Consider the following 20,443-nt stretch of genomic DNA (forward strand, 5'->3'; position numbering starts at 1 on the left):
CTGTCTGTACACTGTACAATAATATTGTTGGTTTAACTTAAAAAAGTAAGTAACCTGGTTGCCTTAATATTTTGAGTTCATTGGAATTAAAAATTTGAGTTAATACAATGAAGGATATTTGTTTAATCAACAGACACTCAAAATATTATGTTATCTGAACCACATGAATTAGCGCAACAACATCTTCTTCAGAAACTCTATCTATAATGTAAAACTCGTCACCATGCACAATGCCTGGGTGTTTTGAGTGGTTGATATGGCATCATTTTTGTACAGTTGCTAATGACGTAATTGTAGCATGTTAAAGCAGATGTTGAGGTATTCTGAGTGTTTTTTCCTAAAGTAAATAAGTGATATAAGCACATGAACAGTGATATTAGGGTCCCTAGATATGGCTCAGATCTCTTTCAAAAGTCCAGCCTATAGATTTAAAAAAAAAAAAAAAAAGTTATTATATATTTTTTGTTAATTATAGTCTCTTTTTTATTTAAAAAAACCTGTATGTTTTCGAGATAACACAAATCCAAATAAGCAAACAATAGCAAAACAACTACATAAAAATAAACTTTATTAAAATTAAAAGCATCAAAAACATGAAATTATTTTTTAAGAGAGACATATCTGTTTTTAGTATTATGAAAATATTACATTCATCAGAGCAAGTGACTTAAACCACTATTTTTCTGCAAATAGCCCTTGAAATTGGTTTTGAATCTATAAAATTGTCAAAAAAAAAAAAAAAGTTATTAGTATTAGGACACCTCTCTATGATTTTATGTAACCAGACGTATACACCAAGTCTAATACATACGGATGAAGGGTTGTTCGGATCCTTCCCCCCGTTTGTTTTAGCATAATGTTCCTCATTTTCATGTCACCTGTGTTTGTCAGTCACAAAAAAGGTGTGCTTTGAAGGACGGAGGATAAAGCATGCTGTCATTGGTGGAGGATGCAGCATGTGGGCGGGACATAGCTGAACGGCAAGCGCTGATTGGCGGAAAACTTTACAGACAGAAGCCGTCTCCAAGACAAAACTGCACACTGGAGTTTGCAACTTTGCACAAGAGACGAGAAAGTGGTGGATATTTAACCTGTATTAAAGACGGAAAGGTGCCTCAGAGTTACCAGGTATGGTTCTGTTTGATACTTTGACATTTTTCATATTTAACCAAACTCACATTTGTGAAACCCGTCAGCTTGTTTTTTTTCTGTATTTCCGGCATGTGCATGTATGTAAAGTGCGCCTCGGACATTTGTTTGAGGGTTTTACTGAACACTCCCATTTTGACAGCTGCCTCTGCTTAAAATATACACAGACGTGTAACATACAAACACACAGAGAACATACGATGGCGTGCAGTATTAGTATTCATGACGCATGAAAGTAATAGCGCGGATGTTTTCATATCGTCGAGATGTGTCCTTTTATGGGCATTTTATTTAGGATGAGGTGATGGGACTGGGAGATAAGACGAACTGATGAAAATTTTCCTTTCAAATATGGGCTAACATGGTTAAACTCAGGGATAATCTAACAGTTCAAACATTCACCATGGTACTCATATTTTTCCACAAAATGCCACAGTACAGTTATTGTTACTTCTGTAAAATGATAATCAGTAATTGTTATTATTCATAATTACAGAGTATAATTACTTTGTAATTGTATTACATTAATATTTTAAGAAGCCTGTGAAAGCTAAGCTTTTGTCTGTGAACTTAAAATGTGATATTAAATAAATACTTTACAAAAATAATGTATTATACTATTTATAATTATTTATATATCATTTATATAAATATTAAATATAAGTATTTTCAGTTTTGTAACAGAATTCTCTGATAAAACCAGTTCAGGTGCACTTTGTGCTTCTTTCTGTGTTATTTTTAGCTGTTACCATCTATTTCAGACATTCTTCTATATCCTCAACAACTCTCATGGCTCATGGCTACATTGAAAAAAAAAAAAACTCTCATGGGAGTCACATTATTAGCAGACCCAAATTACTGTGAAAGGAAAAAGATCCTTATTAAAGAGTGAAGTGTGTCACAAAGTGGTTCGACTGTGGTTAGGCCTCTTTCATTTTCTAAATTTGCATTGAAGATTCGCCATTTTGGCTTAACAGGGTCTCATTCTTGCTCAGTCTTTGCCAGATCTTAAAATTCAGATCTACTGAATATTCATAAGATTTAGCACAAATGGAAAATGTTTGAATAAGTTGCTGTAAATGATTGTTAGACTTTGGCCCACTTGGAAAAGTAGCCCACATCAGTCTTGGTTTTCTCACTGGTATTCAGGTGGTGACAGTAGGTCCATTGCTTTGTTTTGTCAGTGCTTTCAGCAGGAGTATAACTCCACCATTCTCTTCTTGCATTAATGCCTTTAGCGCTGTTTCTCTTGACATCCTTAGTTACACAGTTCTGTGCCAAGATATTTGCCAGCAAGGGAACCGGTGGTGCAACCAATGGGAAAACACAAGGATAATACTAATGAAGTGAAAACTCTTTCACTGCATCTTCAGCTTTTCACTGTTTCCTTTCCTACTTTTTTCACTCATAGAGGCCTGTAATGGAGTCACTGTCCTCATTGAACTCACTCACCACCATCTCTGTTATATAAACGTTGTTCATTTGGGGTTACGTGACTCATGTGCACAGACAGCATTCGTGATGTATGCACAACAGTAGTATTAATACATGTTCAAAGTCCTTTATGTCCTTTAAGTATGTTATTGTTTTGGACTCATGCAATGAAACTCAACACATATTACAGTTAACCCTTAAATTTTATTATATTGTGTGTTTATTTGTCACAGAAATAGAGCTGATGACTTTCTGAAGTGTTTAAGAACACTTACTGTGTGTTTTGCAGTTGCTGGACGGAGCCGCTAGGGGGCGATGTCTGAAAACAGCAACAGTGCCAGTGGCAACAGCTGGACTCTTCTTACCCCAGGGGTAAAGGTGCGTTTCAGTGTCAGAAGCAGGGGCGGAAGTCTCTGAGGTTGGGAAATTATCATGTTGTTGCATGTCTTGATACAAGGGTCAGTGACGTTACGTTGAATCTATTGGTTTATTCAAAAATAAAATGCAAATCATACATGCAGTGACCTTAAAGCTACAATATGTAATTTTTTTTGCCGCTAGGGGTCGCTAACCTCTTACAATAACAAAGGCGTAGGTTGATGACGTAGTGATAAGCGGAATCTTGGAACTTGTCGTCATGCCGATGGATCTAATAATGTTTATGGATGAGTGAAAACATTTATGTTTACTGTGGCATGAAGCAGGTCGCGATTGCTAATGAGACACAGATATCAGCGCCACACACAAGTCCCGGGGATATAAAGGAATGAGGACATTTCATTATACCGAACTACCCACAAGTGCTGAATTACTACTCGCACAGGTCAGTTTATTCGACGAATGAAACTAGTGAGGTAACGTAGCGCTGTTTCACTTGGTCTACTGTACTGAAACTGCATTTGAGTGTGTTGAAAGTTATGTTATTTTATTTGTTAGTTTGTTGGCTATATGAGACTAGCTGTAAGCTAGATCAACATTAGAATAACATACTGATCATCATATTCTAACATTTCATCATGTTGAGATATATAACATTGATTCGTTTTATGTACATTTGTATGCAAGAGCGGCGTCCCGGTCAAGTCGTGACTCTTGAAGCTCTGTCAAGTCGAAGTTAGTCGCGGACGTGGAGCTCTCGGCATCTCGAAAACGCCACGCCGATATTGATCCTCGTTTTATTTCTCCTTTTGTCCCAAAGTCTGCTTGCGATGGCTACTATGGCAGTACAAGCAGAAACCAGGGATAACGTGGATATTACGTCATTGACAGGCGACAAGTTACAAGGGACTATTTAAAATTGTGAATTTCTCTGAATTTACAAATTCTTGGAAACATTTAGCATATTGTAAGCACACAATTGAAAGAAATATATAACACTGTGCAAGTGGTTTTTGGATATTTTGATACAAAATTCTTACATATTGTACCTTTAAATACACTGATGATTATGTTTTTCGTTTCTGAGTTAATATTAATGGGTATGTATTGTGCTGTGACCTTAATTACTATTACATTATGAATGAGTAACTCATGACATTAATGATAATTATTATTATTATTATTACTATTATACCTTAACATTGAAATTTTTATTTAAAAACATTTAGAAAATTATTCAGTACATATTCCTATTTGGAAAATACAGTATGTTATTATTACTTGTTCACACCACATGATTTTTTTTTTAGAATCATTAAATTTAATAATTTTGAAAATTGTATAAAAGTTTTTGAAAATCAAATTAATCCAACATGGGGAAGAAAAAAATTCAGAACTTATTTGTAAACTAGATTTTTTTATCTTTATCATGGACACTCTTAAAGGAATAGTTCACTTAAAAATTGAAATTCAGTCATCATTTACTCACCCTCAATTTGTTTCAAACCTGTATGCATTTCTGTCTTCTGCTGAACACAAAGGAAGATATTTTGAGGAATGTCGGCAACCAGACAGTTGATGGGCCACAAGGACTTTCATAGTAGGAAAATAAAATACTATGGAAGTCAATGGGGTCCATCAACTGTTTGGTTGCCGAAGAAATTCAATAAATGATGACAGAATTTTCATTTTCATTTTGAAGTGAACTATTCCTTTAATTTCACTGACCCACAACCCCATTAGTCTCGTTGTAGGATATTGTGTCAAGACAATGCTAAAATTATAGAGAATAGGTTTGTTTGACAGAGACACTTTTCATGTACAGGAGTCTGGAGCTGAGAATGTGGGTCCGGTAGCTGAAGGTCATAAGGTCGAGGGGCAGCTTTCAAAAGCACCTGAGCCCTCATCGGAGGCCAACAGTGACCTGGAGAAGCACTCCTCTGAAGCATCTGCTCACCAGCCAGAGACAGAGACATCATCACAGTTGCAGTCTGACCCAGCTCTCACCCATGGGTCAGAGCAAGCTCAGGAAACTCAGGTGTCCTCCTTGAATAAATGTTTCAGATTATCTCAAATCCTGATGGCCATAACAAATTTTACTATATGACTTTTAGGTCACCCAAAAATGAAATTTCGGTCATTTCCTCATGCGCTTTTCCTATTCCTTTAATGTCAAATAGTAACAGAATTTTGTTGATCTACCAAATGTTTGCCAGGTAACGTCTCCAGAGACGAATGATGGTCGGGCCCAGCTGAATGCAGCACATGTCAATGAAGACCCCAGCTCTGTCAGTGCCACTGTTGAGGACGTCAGCTCCTGGACCCCTGACCACGAGGAACGAGAGGCCCTTACAGGTCACTCGGAGAGCCCAGTTTCTCCTGGCACTGATGTTGATTCATTCTCTGACTCATATACTCACATAGGTCCTACCTCTGGATCAAGTCCACTTCCTGCTTCAGTTTGTCAGGAAAGAGAGTCTCTGAGGAAATCTGAAGGTGAGTTATATACAACATAAACGTTAGTGCCACATACTTTTTCCTCAGTGTATTTATATTTGATGTCTCTATGTTTTGTGTACATTTTAAAGTGTTGTTGGTGGTCAAAACGGAGCTAAACTACAGTTGGCAGGTCTGATATGGAATGATGATGGACTTGCATGATGACTGGTGGCAGCTTGACAGCTTGATTTCTGTTTAATGTTGTTCTTTATATATACAGCGTTTCAACTCTGATTACATTTCGGATGCATCACTGTCTATGCTTTTTCCCTCTGGTTTAAGTGAATGTTTGCTTGTTCCTGCATCCTGAAAACACTACGGACTTCATCCTGTATTTATTGGCCAAATCTTTTTAAATGGTCTAAGATGGTGCATCAGTGTTTGTCTTTAGTTTATTCAATTTATGGTCTTTATAAGTCATTTGAAGGAAGGCATAAGGCTCCAGTAAAATCATTGTAGGACTTTGGCTGTGATGCTTTAAGCAGCTTGTGTAACACAACATACAGTACACTACCGTTCAAAAGGTTGTTTTTGAAAGAAGTTTTTTGTATACTCCCCAAGGCTGCATGTATTACAGTAAAAATAGTAATATTGTGAAATATTATTACAATTTAAAATGATTATTTTCTATTGTAATACATTTTAAATTGTAGTTTATTCCTGTGATGCCAAAGCAGATTTGTTTGCATCATTAAGGTCTCATTTGTTATCATCAGTTGATGTATTAACTACCATGAACTAACAATGAGCAAATCATTTGTTACAGTATTTATTCATCTTAGTTATATTAGTTAATAAAAATACAGTTGTTCACAGTGCATTAACTAATGTTAACAAAAACAACTTTTGGTCTTAATAATGTATTAGTAGATGTTTAAATTAACATAAACAAAAAATGTACAATCCTTCTATAGCATTTATTAATCTTAGTTAATGTTAACTAAAGTAGGTAACTAATGAAACATTATTGTAAAGTGCTACCTCATTGATGATTTGCTGCTTAATTAAACAGTTGTGTTTGTGGAAATCATGATACTTTTTATTTTCAAGATCCTTTGATGTAAAGGAACTTCTACAGAAGTATTTATTTGAAACAGAAATTTGAAATATTATGTCTCTACTGTCACTTATGATAGATTTAATGGATCACTGCAAATTTCTTTACAATAACCCCCCCCCCCCCCCCCCCCCCCTTTTTTAAACGGTATTGTAAATGTATGACAATCTTGTTTGGAAAGGCTTCAGTATGGCGTGTTTTAGTCGTCTTGCTAATGTGCAGTGACTGAAGCTGCAGACCAGACTGATGCAGTTCCAGAAATAGAGCCTTATCTCAGTACACGAGTAGAGCCTCGATTCACCAGACATCCCTAACCCTACAATCAGAGGACAGTGAATGGTTAATCACACGTTCCAGGGCCAAAAAAAGGATGTTCATGTCCTACTTGTGCAAATAACGTTAGCTATTTTACACACACATATGAAACATCCATAAAGACCCCCCTAAACTATTTAAATAAAAAAACAGAGACATGGCTGCTGTACTAACCAGCTGTAAAAAGATTGCTTTTTTGTTCGTGTTTTTTTTCATGTTTAGAAAAAAATCATGTTTTTAATATCTACTGAATATAATCATATGCCCTGTTTTTGTGTAGAGTCTAAAGGAGTGTTGGAAACAAACAGGAAGGAGGGGGATGGTTTACGAAAGAGAAAAATCTCCCACCTGGGCTCTTTGGACAAGACCGAGACAGAGGATGATGAAGAGGGAGAGGAGGAAGACTTTCAGCCCCCTCAAAGAGAAGAGGAAACCGTCTTTTCATTGAACAAGTGCATCCTTGCATCTGTAATTCTTCTAGGACTAGGAACCATTTTTTTCTCAGGTGAGCATGAGGCTCCTGTTTTCACACTTTTGTTCTAAAGATTGCTGTATTCTCTGGATTCATTATAAATGCAGTACCTAGCATGTTCAGATAATCAAATAATAATAATATTTTTAATAATACTTATTAAGGCTAGTTCACACCGCATGGACAAACGCCAACATACACATTTGTTGGGTTTTGTTGGATCATTGTGTTTCCCCTGTTGGCGTTGGTCGGGGTTTGTTTTCACCTGACTGAACATGATCAATCAGTGTATGCCGGTGTCTGTTGGGGCAGTGTGAACGTGACAGTTATTTTTCAGAAAATTCTAAATCCAGTGGCCGACTTGTTTGTGGGTGTTTGTTGCCGTTTGTCTGCGCGGTGTGAATATGCCTTTAGAAACGTATTTAATTACCATATTCAGCGCTAAAATTTTAAATAAAATGTATCATTGCAAATGATATATTATCAGCATAACAATTTGAGTTAAAAAAATCATAAAACTAAATGTGAATGTGAATCCAATTTTTTTTTTTTTTTTTTTATCCCATAAATTGGATCATCTAGTAAAGACGATGCTGCAGTTATTAGTTGTCAGTCACTAGAGACGTCTACATGAACTACATACTTAGAAATGTGTTTGTTTGAGATAATGAAGCTCATCATTCATAAATGATGATACCACACATTCGTAATGATGGTTATAGTCAAATTCTCCAAAGACTCCTGGACAAACTGATATTGAATATGGTTTCATAAAAGGGGTCATGTGACCAAAATGTACCAATGCTGTGGCCTAAATCAGATAGTGAATTTGAATATGTTCCTGTGTCTGAGACTGAGGTGTGTTGTTCCACAGGTGTTCTCATGGACCTGGATGATGGTAGGAAGAGAGAGCGTGTGTGCGTGCATGTGCGTGCGTGTGTGTGCGCGCCTGGTATTCCCTACATTATTGGGACCAACCAGGATAGTAATACCACTAAATTTTGACCTTATGGGGAAATGTTTTGGTCCCCATGAGGAAAGCAGCTTATAAATCATACTAAATTAAGTGTTTTGAAAAGGTAAAAATGCAGAAGGTTTTCTGTAATGGGTAGGCTTATGGGTATGGTTAGTGTGAGGGGATAGAATATACAGTTTGTACAGTATAAAAAACATTATGTCTATGGGAAGTCCCCATAAAACATGGAAACCTGTGTGTGTGTGTGTCTGAATTGAGCTTAATTTAGCTCAAAGTAATTTGCTGTTGAATGGTTGCTGCTTTTGTGCTATAATGAATATGCGCTATATATAAACCACTGGTTCTCAACCTTTTTGACTCCAAGGCTCCCTCATCAGATTAAGGATAAAGATTTTTTTTTTTAAATGGCAAATTTCTACCTGATAAAATATTTTAGAGTTTAGCAAATCTAGAAAGCTATATGTTCTTATTATGCATTAAAATGGCCATTACAGATTGTATAAATATACATGACTTTTCAATGTCTAGAAATCAGAAACTTTAAACTTAGGCTGCCTCGTAGTGTACAGTATATACAGGTTTTACAAGCGTGAGAACCCTGGTTCCTGTAAGTCAACACAAAAAAAGATGGTTAATTTATTATTATTATTATTTTGTTTTTAGCTTATTTTAATGATTGTTTTGTCTTATTTTCCATCATTTTAAGATATCTTGAAGCACCATAGTGTGCTCCAGCGCCCTGGTTGAGAACCACTGATACAAGCTCATTATGTCTCTCACTGTATGTAACTCAAAATATTTTATAGCCTGAAATATTTTCAACACCTCACAAAATATTTTAATAGCTGACTATTATATATTTTTTTTATATCAGACATTTAATAAAACATTTTAATGCTTCATTACATCTAATAATAAGTGCATTATTTATTGTAATTGTATTATTTAACTTAATTTAAAATACAAAAAAAAAATTGTGTACTTAATATTCTTATTTTTAATAATACTTAATATGTTAAATTAAGAGTTTTTTTCTTGGCACTAAATTATGTTTCCATTTGAAGTCTAATTTTTTTTAAATTTGAAATTGTTTGTGCAGCATTTTAATATCCTGTGTTGTCAGTGGATGCACAACAACTCTGAACAACTTTGAAAGATTGAAAGGCCAAATCAGATTAGTGACATGAATGATGCATACATTTAGAAAACTAATCGAAATATGTAAGATTACAGATTCAGTTCTGAACATTGCATGCAGTGCTGCAACCGCATGCTTTCTGTGTGATCCTTCTACCCCTATTGTTTGAATGTTACGGCTTCATGTTACCTTCCCCATCATCTTCACATAGACATTTTGCTTTTTTTTTTTTACGATGATGTTTTATCAAGTGAGCTTTGTTTATGTGATTTTCCTCTCAGAAGCAGACGTGGATGTTAAAGAGCTGAAGGATCCAACAAATCAGGTCAGATCATTTGCTCTTCTTTTTTATGTGTGATTTTTCAGACCTACAATTTATATCTTAGTCAGTATTATATAGCCTTTTGAATTGTAGATGTATTTGTGTGTGATAGGAGTGGCTGAACCCTGAAGTCTCCAGAGACACGCCTGTTGATCTTCAGCCTCCAGATATTTTAAGCAAACAGGCAAAGGAAGATCAGCAAATATTGTTACTACATGCACAACTTCAGGTACAGACATGTGCAGATCGGTGCTAAATGAAGTCCAAAAGATTTAGTCTTACATTAATGTTTTTCACTTTTTATTTGACCCTTACAAGTAAATAAGCTGTTTTTAGTGCACTACCTTTAAATGTATACAGTATATGTAAATTATCTCTTATTCTGTTCCTCAAGGTCTCTGGGTACAAACGCTGTTGCAATTTACTTTTGAATGATTGTTACATGCAATAAGGCTATTTCTGTATTACATCATTTTCTTTTATAATTCAAAGGAGCAGGGAATCTTTAGATTTCCAATGTATGGCCCCTTTGAAGTGTTTCAGCTGTTCACTGTTCATCATTTGCCCTATTTGTAAACTCAGCAACATCAAGATGAACTGAAAGCAGCGCAGCTTCAGGCAGAGGATGGAGAGAAAGAGCGTGTGAGGAGAGAAGAGCTGGAGAAGGAGTACCAGAGGATAAAAGGAGAACTAGACAGGCTACCTGCTCTTCAGAAGGAGCTGGAGCAAGAGAACCAGAGAATGAAAGAAGAAAATGTGAGAGCAAAGAAAGAGCTGGAGGCCCTGCCATCACTGCAGAGTGAACTGGAGCATCTGAGAGCCAAAGTTTCACAGCTCACACAGAGCACAGGTGCGGTAAACACACATGCACACACATCAGCAACGATCCATCACTGAAACGCATGTGCAATTTACAATCTAGTAGCATATGCATCAACTTGATGCACTTCTTAAAAATGCAATGCTCATGAAATATTTAATTCAACATATTACTATAAACTCCATCTTAACTCTCTTCCAGAAAGAGCAGAACCTGTGCATCCCGTTGCAGCCTCTCGAGTTCCCCCTGCTGGAGACAAAAGAGATGTACCGCCCATAGACAGACAAGACATGAAGTACAGGAAGACTTGGGACAAAAAGACTGAGGAGAAAGAACAAAGCAAGGGAGACAAAGAAAGGAAAAAGAAGAAAAGTGGAAAAAAGGAAGATGACAAAGAAAGGAGCAAGAGAGGCACTGAGGGAGAACATACTAAGGAACAGAAGGACTGGAAAAAAGATAAAAGCCACCAGGAAGAAGGTAAAGCCGGGAAGAGAAAAGAGTGGATGAAGGACAAAAAACGAGGTGATGGTAAAATGGGGACAGAAAGTGAAGACAAGATAGATTTTAAAGAGTGGGAGGAGAAAAAAGAATGGAAGGAAGATAAAAAGGGGAAGAAAGACAAACATGTAGGACTGGATGAGAGGAGGGGAGACAAAAAGGACTGGAAGGATACTGGTAAAAAGAAAGGGAAAGATGTAAAGGAATGGAAACCCAAAGGGGAACGGAAAGAGGACAAAGACTGGAAAAGCGATAAACAGAGTGGTGGGAATGACCATAAAGAATGGAAAGAGAAAAAGAAAGGTGAAAAGGAGTGGAGAAAGGAAAAGAGTGAGGGAAAACACAATGATAAAACAGACAAAAAACGGAAAGGAGAGAGAGAGTTTCCCAAAGAGGATGGTGGAAAAGATATGAAGGAAAAGCATTGGAGGGAGAAAGAAAGAGAGCCAAAAGATGAAGATCGGAAAAGAGAGGGAATAAAGGAGGAGAAAAAAAACAAGGCATTCTACCATCAAAATGAGGGGAAAAAGAGTCCTAGTCTAAAGGAGAAACAGCAGAAGGAGAAACCAGACGAGACAACCTCCCATCACCACTCCGAGCAAGAGAACTACTGGAGCAAGCAGAGAGAGCGGATCCAGCACTATAACGGGCAGCGGGACACGTGCAGCGGTGTGGCCGACTGTGCTCGAGTCGAGGGACTCGCTCCTGTCGGCCTGCGGGACTTCCAAACGCTTCTCCAATCCTACATGAACAAGCTCCCGGATCCCCAGGACCAGACCTCCAGGGAAGAAGAGCTCCATAAGCTGGTGAAGGAGTTCTTCACGGATGGAGTGTTCGCTCATGATCAGCTTCCGTTCAGTGAGTTCGTGGATGACGTGGGGGACATTTTAGAAGACCTGGCGGAAGGAGAAGAGAGCGACAGCGAGGAAGAGGAGAGCGAGGAAGATGATGACGATGAGATGGAGGAATTTGAAAGGGAGGCAATGGAGAAATTTGCACTTCCAGAGGAGTTGAGGAAGGGAGAGCAGAAGAAAGAGAGCGGAAGAGTGAAAGGTTGAAGGTTTGGAGGTTTAAAAAAAAAGGTACACCTGGAAGCTATCAGGCCTGATTTCCTGCTTAATCGCGTGGAGTGTCATTTCTAAAGAGCATATTCATTTTGATCAGTAAGGCTTTGCCTTTTCTTTTAATAGATAAAGTGATGCTGGTGTCCTTCTTCACAACATGACAGCTGTTTCTGCTCACTTTTCTTTCTTTTTTTTACCTTTATTTGAACATGTACATAATTTGACCATTAAATAAAGACTCTTTGAGTCGCCTGCTCAGTCATCTAAAGATCTGGGGCTGGATTCACGGAACTTTCTTAATAAAACTTGTAACTTTTATTTATCTCCTTATTTTCAAAGTTTAAGTTTAAAGTTCTTTTGAAAAAACTGATGAAGAATTCAAATTTTTGAAAAATGTGACACAAAATCTTAAATGTCATCTTCAAATTATGATATAGACTACACAGATGTTTAACACATTAATTGGACCGTTCAAATATTATAATATTAAGCATTATAATACTAGATACAGAATACATATTACTACTATATTTTACTTTTATAATCTAGCATTCTTGTCAATTTGTTGGATGTTTGTTTTAGATTAAAAAAACCTTGTTATCAGTGGAGAAAGAGACAGAAAACCCTTTTAGAGATGACGAGGTGCTTGCTACTTAAAAAAAATAATAGATGAATACATTTATCTGTATAAATATAGATTTATACAGATACAATAGATTTATTGTATTATATTTGTAGTTATATGTTAGTATACAATCAAAGTCAAATCATTTTAGCATTAAAATGATTGATATTTTATCAATATATTCCTGGATCCAGCTCCAGGAAAACACGCTGACAGAGGGAACGATGGGACTGATCTACTGTTATGGCACATCAGGTTTATGTTTAAGACCTGCCATATTTCTCACAAATGTAATATTTGTCATAAGAATGACTATTCATCAGAAGAATGTAGTTCAGTGTTGAGTGTGAGAGTTACAGTCAAAGCTCGTTTGTAATAATATTCTCCATTTGCATTTGAAGATCATACTTGACTTAAACACTGTACAAATAGAGTTGTGCTGATAGACTATGTTGGAGTTTTATTAATGCTCATAATTTTTGTTATGCTCTGCTTTTTTAAATTATTTTGTTTGTCATTAGGGTTAGGACTCGACCCATTGTTTCTGATTTGTTTGAGAGTTTCACTGTTATTTATACATTTTAATGGAGGATACCTTTAGTAAATAACATGCCTGTATTATCTGTAATTGTTAAAAAAGTGTTGCTATAGCCAGCAAAAATATAAGCAAATCCTTAGTTTTATGTAATGCAGTAAGGTGAGTGAAGGTTTGTCGTTTTAAGGTGTGTAATATGTGTTTTTGATCTGAATCATATTCCAGTTGTGTCAAACTGTATGCTGTTCAGGCAAAACTGCTTGCACATTTACAGCTTTCACAGACCCTTGCTTTTTTGAACTGTCCAATGCAAAAACTCAAGTACACTTAACTACTTAAAGGCAGCGTGTCACAGACCACTAAATTGTAACAAAAAGTGCAACACAGATAAATGTAATAATTAATGTATTTAGCCTTTTTAAAGTTTTAATTGCTGAAGTTTAGATGGTAATGGTAGTGGGAAATGTTTTTGCTGTAAAACTGTTTACAGAATAAAGAGGTGTATACGGTTATGCATGATGTGTTTCTTTTCAGTGATTTTTATTTGTCATACGATTTGTACATTTTTAGTAAAATGTCTTAATGAGGCCTGGTACAGTGACTGTATCGCAGCTCACAGCTGGTAAAACTAACTTATCTCTTCATCACAACATCACTTTATAGGTCCTAAATAGAAAAAGGTTCTCTCGGTTCCTCCTCTGCTGCACTATATTTGAATACAGAGCCTGAATTTCTGCATGAATGTCAAATGAACTGCATTTTTTGTTGTTGTTGTTGTTGAATATTTTGTAATTATTAAATCTGAAGAAAATCAGATAATATTTGATAAGTGATTTTTTTTCCCATCTGTATTTGACTTTTTTTCTTAAGTCAGTTTGATGGAACAGTTTAAAGAAATGTCCCATTTAAGAATAATTTCAAACTGGTGGTTCCATGACAAAAAAAGTTACACGGCAAAGAGGCGGGGCTTACATTTTTTTTTAAGAGTGAAAAGAGGAAGTAAAGGAAATAATAGTTCATGCAAGGTCTGAACAAGTACAGTGTGAGGTTAAAAGCTGATGAAAGAAGAGGCATAGGAACAAGTTTATTTAAAGTTGCTCTAAAATGACTGACTCAAATTGCTTGAGCTTCTGGTGGAGATTTGCACTAGGTTTAAGTATCTGCAATGTTGTTTTTACTCTTAAAACTAAACGCTGCATAACCAGCGAGGAGCATCTCCTCAGAGACATGCCCACGACTCTACCACTCACGTACTGCAACCATCGACCAGGAAGGGGTCCATACACAGACTGCAATATTACAGACCTGCGCACTGATCTGTCGAAGGTAGGCCTTGAGGTTAGATCCCTTTGTATCTTCACCGATATAGCAAGCATTCCTGCCAATGCCTTTTCACACTTACCTTCTTTGGAGGTCCTTCAAATAGTAGGTGAAAGCCTTGAGAATATTCCATCTGGTGCCTTTTCAGGACTCCCCAATCTGAAGTATCTGAGGCTGCTTATCAGTGATCGAATTTGCAGGTCCATTGCCATGGAAAGTCTTGCATTTGCTGGTTTGACTAATTTGGAGGAGTTGACACTGGAAGGTCTGAATTTAACCAACGTATCCATCAATATTTTTGATCCATTGGTTAGTGTAATCAAACTAGACATTAACAGAACTTGTTCACTGGACCTTAGTGATATTTTCTGTTATCTTCCGGTTGGAATGTCCCATCTGAAGGACCTGAATGTGATAAACAGCGGGATCTCAACGATTGAGACAAAAGAATGTCCAGGGGGATCAAAGACCTGGCCTGTGACTGTTCTCTCTGGGATTCGAAACCTTTGCCTAATAGGGAACAGTATCAAAATAATTCAAGCAAACTCATTAGTTGTGTTCCAGAACCTTTCCAGCCTTTTTCTGGAGTTCGCAGGCCAGTCTCTGGATAGTATTTGGGAGTCTGGGATTGGAATGGTCAATGAGTTGAGTTTGACAGGGAAAAAATACTCAACAAGCTTCAAAGATTTGTGTCATCTCGTGTCCAACCTTCATCTTCAGTCCCTCAGTCTCGTTTTTATATCAACAGACATATTGTCTGCAAAGCACTTAAAGGATTGTGGGACAACATTGACCAAGTTATTCCTCAGCAGAATGGAAATAGATTACCTGGACTTTTGTTTCTGGACAGGAAACACAGGTATGCAAGCACTGCAGATGGCCCAAATGAAGTTGACAGAAGCACCGTTCTGTGTTGCTGTGAAAGGGACTGTGTCATCCTTAACCTCGCTAGACCTCACCGGAAATTCAATTACATATATTGCCGGAGACCAGTTTGCTTGTATGCCTCTTCTCGAGCAGCTCTTTCTCAGTGACAATGCCATAAAAACCCTACAGATGAATGCATTTCGTGGTTTGCATCACCTCAAAATTCTCAAGCTTGACTCGAACAAGATCTCGCAGCTTACTGCAAAAGATTTCAGAACCCTTCAGGCTTTGGAGGTCCTGCTTATCAATGATAACATCATTAAGACTATTGAGGACGGAACATTTCAGGACCAGCGGGAGCTTCGTGAACTGTCATTTGGTAGATTGGAGTATGTTTTTGAGTTGCATCTAAATAGGATTTTTTATGTGTTTCCTCCGAAAATACAACGACTAAGTATTGATGTAAAATATGGAACAACTTTTTTCCTGGGAAGTACACCACAGCCCGAGGGAACGTTTCTTCTGGAGCTAAGTGGAGACAGGCTGGATTTTGTGGACTGTAATACTACTGTTTTCACAGCAGTTCGAGAGCTGAAAGTGAATTGCACATTTTTCAGATGCAAGAATGACTTCATGGCACCTTATTTCCCAAACCTGGAATCTTTTGAGTTCTTAGAAGAATCTGAAAAAGCACGTCTCAGTTACACTAAAATCAATACACTGCACCGTCTCAAGCGTCTCAAGCTCACCGACTTGAACTTTAATTATACAGAAGCTGGAAGTGTCTTCAGGAACCTAACGCAACTCCAAACCTTGGTGCTTGTAAACTGCCATCTCAGCTTCCTGACCGAGTGTATGTTTCAAGACCTGACGTCTCTGCAGCTGTTGCGTCTCTACAGCGACAGTCCTCTGGTCTTGATTGATGGTATGTTTGAAGTTTTGCCAGTGCTAACAGCGTTTGTTCTTGACAGAGTGGATTTCCAGTGCAGTTGTGAAAATGGCTGGATTCTTGATTGGGCGGAGAGCACGGAAAAAGTCCAGGTTATCAACTTGCAGAAGCAGAATTGTGTATGGCACTATAAGAAACTCAACTTCTTGGTGACCATGAAGAAGCTGTGTCAGACTGATTTACAGTACATTTGCTATGTAGCCACAGCTTGCAGCATTTGTCTTCTGCTGTTTGCAGCCGTTGGATATCGCTTTGCTCGCTGGCCTTCCATAGTCCTCTTCTTCCGCCTGAGAGGATGGGTGGAGAGAAGGTTTGGAAGGCAGTGGCATAGGAGGAGGAGGAGAAGAGTCGAGGAGATCGAGGAGATGCAGTACGATGCCTTTGTGTCTTTCTGTAGCCGAGATGAGGCCTGGGCTCTGGGAGAGTTGGTTCCTCGGCTGGAGGAACAAGGGAACCCGAGACTGAGGCTCTGTTTGCACAACAGAGACTTTGAGGTGAGGTTATAAATGAAATTACGTTCTATGTGATCTTCTGAATTTAAATGCAACAAAAAAAGAAAAGTTGTTGAGGGACCTGCTTTTAATAAGCATTAACAGTTTATCCATCTCCAAGATGTAGTCTCACTGTGAAAAAAAAAAGATAAAAATATTGTGCAACATCTTGTAGGTGGGTAAAAATATCATGGACAACATCACCGAGAGTATCTACAGCAGTCAGTGCACTGTGTGTTTGATCAGCCGCCTCTATCTGCGTAGTGACTGGTGCAGTCTGGAGATGCGAGTGGCCACAAACAGGCTGCTGGAAGAGCAGAAATACAGACTCATCCTCATCTTCCTCGAACACATCTCTCCTTTTGAGCTATCTGCTTTCCATCGGTAAGAAGGGGAAGATGGAAGATGCCCTCTTAAGAACAATGTGAGAAACTGAAACATATTTAGAGATTAGAGATTAGCCAATATACACTCAAAAGTTTGAGGTCCATAAAAAAGAAATTGGTAACACTTAACAAAAAGTGTTGAAAAAGTCTCATTTGTTAACATTAGTTAATGCATTAACATGAACTAATAATTAGCAATATATTTGTTACAGTATGTATTAATCTTTGTTACTCTCATCCTTCCCTCGCACTTTGTGACAAATCCTTCCATCACAGGTCAAAATGATCGGAAGCCCTTAAAATTATACTTAATTTAATTTTTTTCTCTGTTTTAATTCCATTTTTTTGGAGATTTTTTATTTATCACTGTATTTACCTTTAAATTACTATTTGTTTATTACTATTTTGTCAATAACATATTAAATGAATAATTAGCACATGCTTCACATTCTTTCAACTTAAATTCAAAATAACACAATTTCGTGCATAACCCTTTTAATTCAGCTCAAGTCAAAATATCTTACATTTGTTGTCTTTGCCGACCTCTTGTGGAAAAAATAATATAACATGATATTTCATGACCCTTGCCACTAGATGGCCTTATAGCTTTTGTACAGAAGCATTCTTCGCATTCCATTCATTCCTAAGGCCAAGGAGGTCAAAATGACCCATGAGGGAATAATTTGTTACTTTTTACACAAAACTCCTAACTAATATTTACTAATGAAACCTTATTGTAAACTGTTACCATAAATTAATATTTTTATCCAACAATACAACACATTAAATTGACCAAAAATTACAGTATAAAGAAAAAAAATATATTTGTCAAAATATATTCTATTTGTCAAAAAATCTTGGAAAAAAACATATCATGGTTTCCACAAAAATATCACAGCTCACCAGTTTTCAACATTGATAATTAGAAAGCAGCAAATTTCTTGAGCGGCGAATCAGAATGATTTCTGAAGGAAAATGCAGGTTTGCAATTGCAGGAATAAATTACTTTTTTTTTTAAAAAAAAAAACATTTATTATGTAATAACTGTAATAATATTTTTGTATTTTTGTTCAAATAAATGAAGCCTTGGTGAGCATAAAATATTTTTTTCAGAAACATAAAAAATCTTACGACCCCAAACTTTTGAACGTATAATTAGGTATTAATTACATACGTATATGTATTAATTATTATTGATAAACTAATTTAACTAATTTATTTATTTGAAAAGAGCTGTTAATAATGTACTAAATCAAATATTGTATGTAAATTTGCATTTTGGCAATTTAACTGTCAAATTTACTAATGTAGAAAAGTTCAATTTAATAATAGCATAATAATTCAATAAATGTTTTGAGATAAGTTTTAGTGATATTTATGGTCAATAGGAAAATGAAAGGTGGGGAGGACATCTTACACCATCTTACTCCATTGTTTCTTATTTTATGTATTTCTTTAAAATAGACTAATTTGCTCATGTTATAAATTGTATTGTCACTACTTTCCATAGTTTGGCCAGACTGATGAGATCCCGCACATATCTGGACTGGCCAGAGGATGAAGCTGACAGAGTGCACTTCTGGGATCGTTTAAGGAGGAACATTGCAGAATAAGACACAGTGAGATCATGAATATGACAAACATATGAACTGAAGCTTAAAAAAAATCATGTTACAGGTGTTAAAAACTATATTTGAATTAATATCTTAATTGTTTTACATGAAGCTTCTTGAAACTACACCGTTAAACATCTGGTGCGTTCTTGTTATGTTGTCATGTCATGTTATGCTTATCAGTGCTAATACATGAGCTTGATATGGAGTATATGAAGTTGATGATTCATGCTTTTTTAAAGGTGTCACTTCTAATCCTGACTTAATTATAAATTTAATAAAATGAATAAATTGCTCTTATCACAATCTTTTTCATCAATGTCTGCAGCACATAAATTTACATTCTACACAGAGTGCAGCTTTCACAAGTTATAACAGAAGAGATACTCTTGCAAATAACGGTAACGCTTTACAATAAGATTCATTAATTAACATTAGTTAATGTATTAACTAACATTAACTAAATATCAGCAATACATTTGTTACAGTATTTATTATTCTTTGTTAATATTAGTTAATAAAAGTACAGCTGTTTGTTCATAAGTTCACAATGCATTAACTAATGTTAACAAATACAACCTTTGATTTTAACAATGTATTAGTAAATGTTGAAATTAATATTAAATAAGATTAATAAATGCTGAAGAAGTATTGTTCATTCTTAGCTCATGTTAACTAAGGTAGTTAACTAATGTTAACTAATGAACCTTATAAAGTGTTACCCAAATAACTTTATTGCCATTGTCACTTAAAGCTGTTTTCCTCATCTGTGCCATTATATTATCTTGCTTTTATAATATAGGAGGAAAGACAGAGATAGGGTATAAGAAATGTTTTAGTTCATAAACACTCAAGTGCAAAACCACATTGTATATGGTGCTAAAAGTTATTTCAGCATAGAAAACATGTTTTCAGTTCCAATTATGAATGTTCGTTTAAACTCTTAAAATAAAAGGTTCCAAAAGGGGGTTTTCACATTGATGCCATAGAAGAACCATTATCGGTTCCCCAAAGAACCTTTCAGTGAACAGTTCTTAAAAGAACCTTTTTTTTCTTAGTGTGAAGAGCATTTTAATAATCTAAAGAGCCCTTTTTTCCACAATAAACAACCTTTTGTGCAATGGAAAGGTTTCTTGGATGTTAAGGGTTCTTCCATAGATGCCAAATAAATAACATTTTATTCATTTTTTACACCAGTCAAAAAAAATGCTTGAAATTAGGTTTTTTTTAGACAAACATAAATTGTACCTATGAATGAAATTCTTTACAGAGCTTCAGTTTCATTTCCAAAGGCTGCACTCAAAAGATGTGCTCTTTTTTTACTGCAATACCTCAGCAAAAAAAAACAACTTTTTTTTGTAAATCTGACAATGCCTACTTTCAAACACTAAAGGGCGCTGTTACACAGAGAGTTTTTATGGGGACTTTCCATAGACATAATAGTCTTTTAAAACCGCATATTCTATCTACCCTACTCCTAACCTACCCATCAAAGAAAACTTTCTGCATTTTTACATTTTCAAAATACATCACTT

The 20,443-nt window shown here is 36.2% G+C and overlaps 2 protein-coding genes across 13 annotated transcripts; both read left to right on the top strand.

Moving 5' to 3' along the window:
• Positions 1 to 915: 915 nt before the first annotated feature.
• Positions 916 to 12,122, top strand: pbxip1b (pre-B-cell leukemia homeobox interacting protein 1b). Of its 11 annotated transcripts, XM_079895415.1 has the most exons (12): positions 1,059 to 1,128; positions 2,873 to 2,961; positions 3,288 to 3,406; positions 4,787 to 4,999; positions 5,178 to 5,316; positions 5,386 to 5,457; positions 7,113 to 7,337; positions 8,179 to 8,202; positions 9,700 to 9,743; positions 9,853 to 9,969; positions 10,323 to 10,590; positions 10,762 to 12,122. In XM_079895415.1, exons 3-12 carry the CDS (start codon positions 3,350 to 3,352, stop codon positions 12,114 to 12,116), a joined length of 2,514 nt encoding a protein of 837 aa, XP_079751541.1. In that variant the 5' UTR covers positions 1,059 to 1,128; positions 2,873 to 2,961; positions 3,288 to 3,349; the 3' UTR covers positions 12,117 to 12,122. The 11 variants fall into 11 exon arrangements, with proteins under 11 accessions (XP_079751544.1, XP_079751540.1, XP_079751543.1 ...); XM_079895420.1 differs by having other exon boundaries at positions 1,013 to 1,128; positions 5,178 to 5,457; XM_079895421.1 differs by having other exon boundaries at positions 2,873 to 3,001; positions 3,285 to 3,406; positions 5,178 to 5,457.
• Positions 12,123 to 14,319: 2,197 nt separating this feature from the next.
• Positions 14,320 to 19,212, top strand: LOC307172513 (toll-like receptor 12). 2 transcript variants are annotated; one of them, XM_079894940.1, is made up of 4 exons: positions 14,320 to 16,394; positions 16,656 to 16,912; positions 17,085 to 17,293; positions 18,806 to 19,212. In XM_079894940.1, exons 1-4 carry the CDS (start codon positions 14,387 to 14,389, stop codon positions 18,906 to 18,908), a joined length of 2,577 nt encoding a protein of 858 aa, XP_079751066.1. In that variant the 5' UTR covers positions 14,320 to 14,386; the 3' UTR covers positions 18,909 to 19,212. The 2 variants fall into 2 exon arrangements, with proteins under 2 accessions (XP_079751066.1, XP_079751065.1); XM_079894939.1 differs by having other exon boundaries at positions 14,322 to 16,912.
• The last annotated feature ends 1,231 nt before the right edge of the window (positions 19,213 to 20,443 follow it).

The sequence above is a fragment of the Squalius cephalus genome, assembly GCF_949319135.1.
Source record: "Squalius cephalus genome assembly, chromosome: 15".
Lineage (NCBI taxonomy): Eukaryota > Metazoa > Chordata > Actinopteri > Cypriniformes > Leuciscidae > Squalius > Squalius cephalus.

Coding starts and splice junctions, on each gene's coding strand:
- pbxip1b (XM_079895414.1), top strand. CDS start 931: ATGCTGTCATTGGTGGAGGATGCAGCATGTGGGCGGGACATAGCTGAA. Junction 9,744..9,852: donor TGAAGGATCCAACAAATCAG/GTCAGATCATTT, acceptor TGTGTGTGATAG/GAGTGGCTGAACCCTGAAGT. Junction 10,591..10,761: donor ACAGCTCACACAGAGCACAG/GTGCGGTAAACA, acceptor ACTCTCTTCCAG/AAAGAGCAGAACCTGTGCAT.
- LOC307172513 (XM_079894939.1), top strand. CDS start 14,387: ATGACTGACTCAAATTGCTTGAGCTTCTGGTGGAGATTTGCACTAGGT. Junction 16,913..17,084: donor TGCACAACAGAGACTTTGAG/GTGAGGTTATAA, acceptor AACATCTTGTAG/GTGGGTAAAAATATCATGGA. Junction 17,294..18,805: donor GAGCTATCTGCTTTCCATCG/GTAAGAAGGGGA, acceptor TACTTTCCATAG/TTTGGCCAGACTGATGAGAT.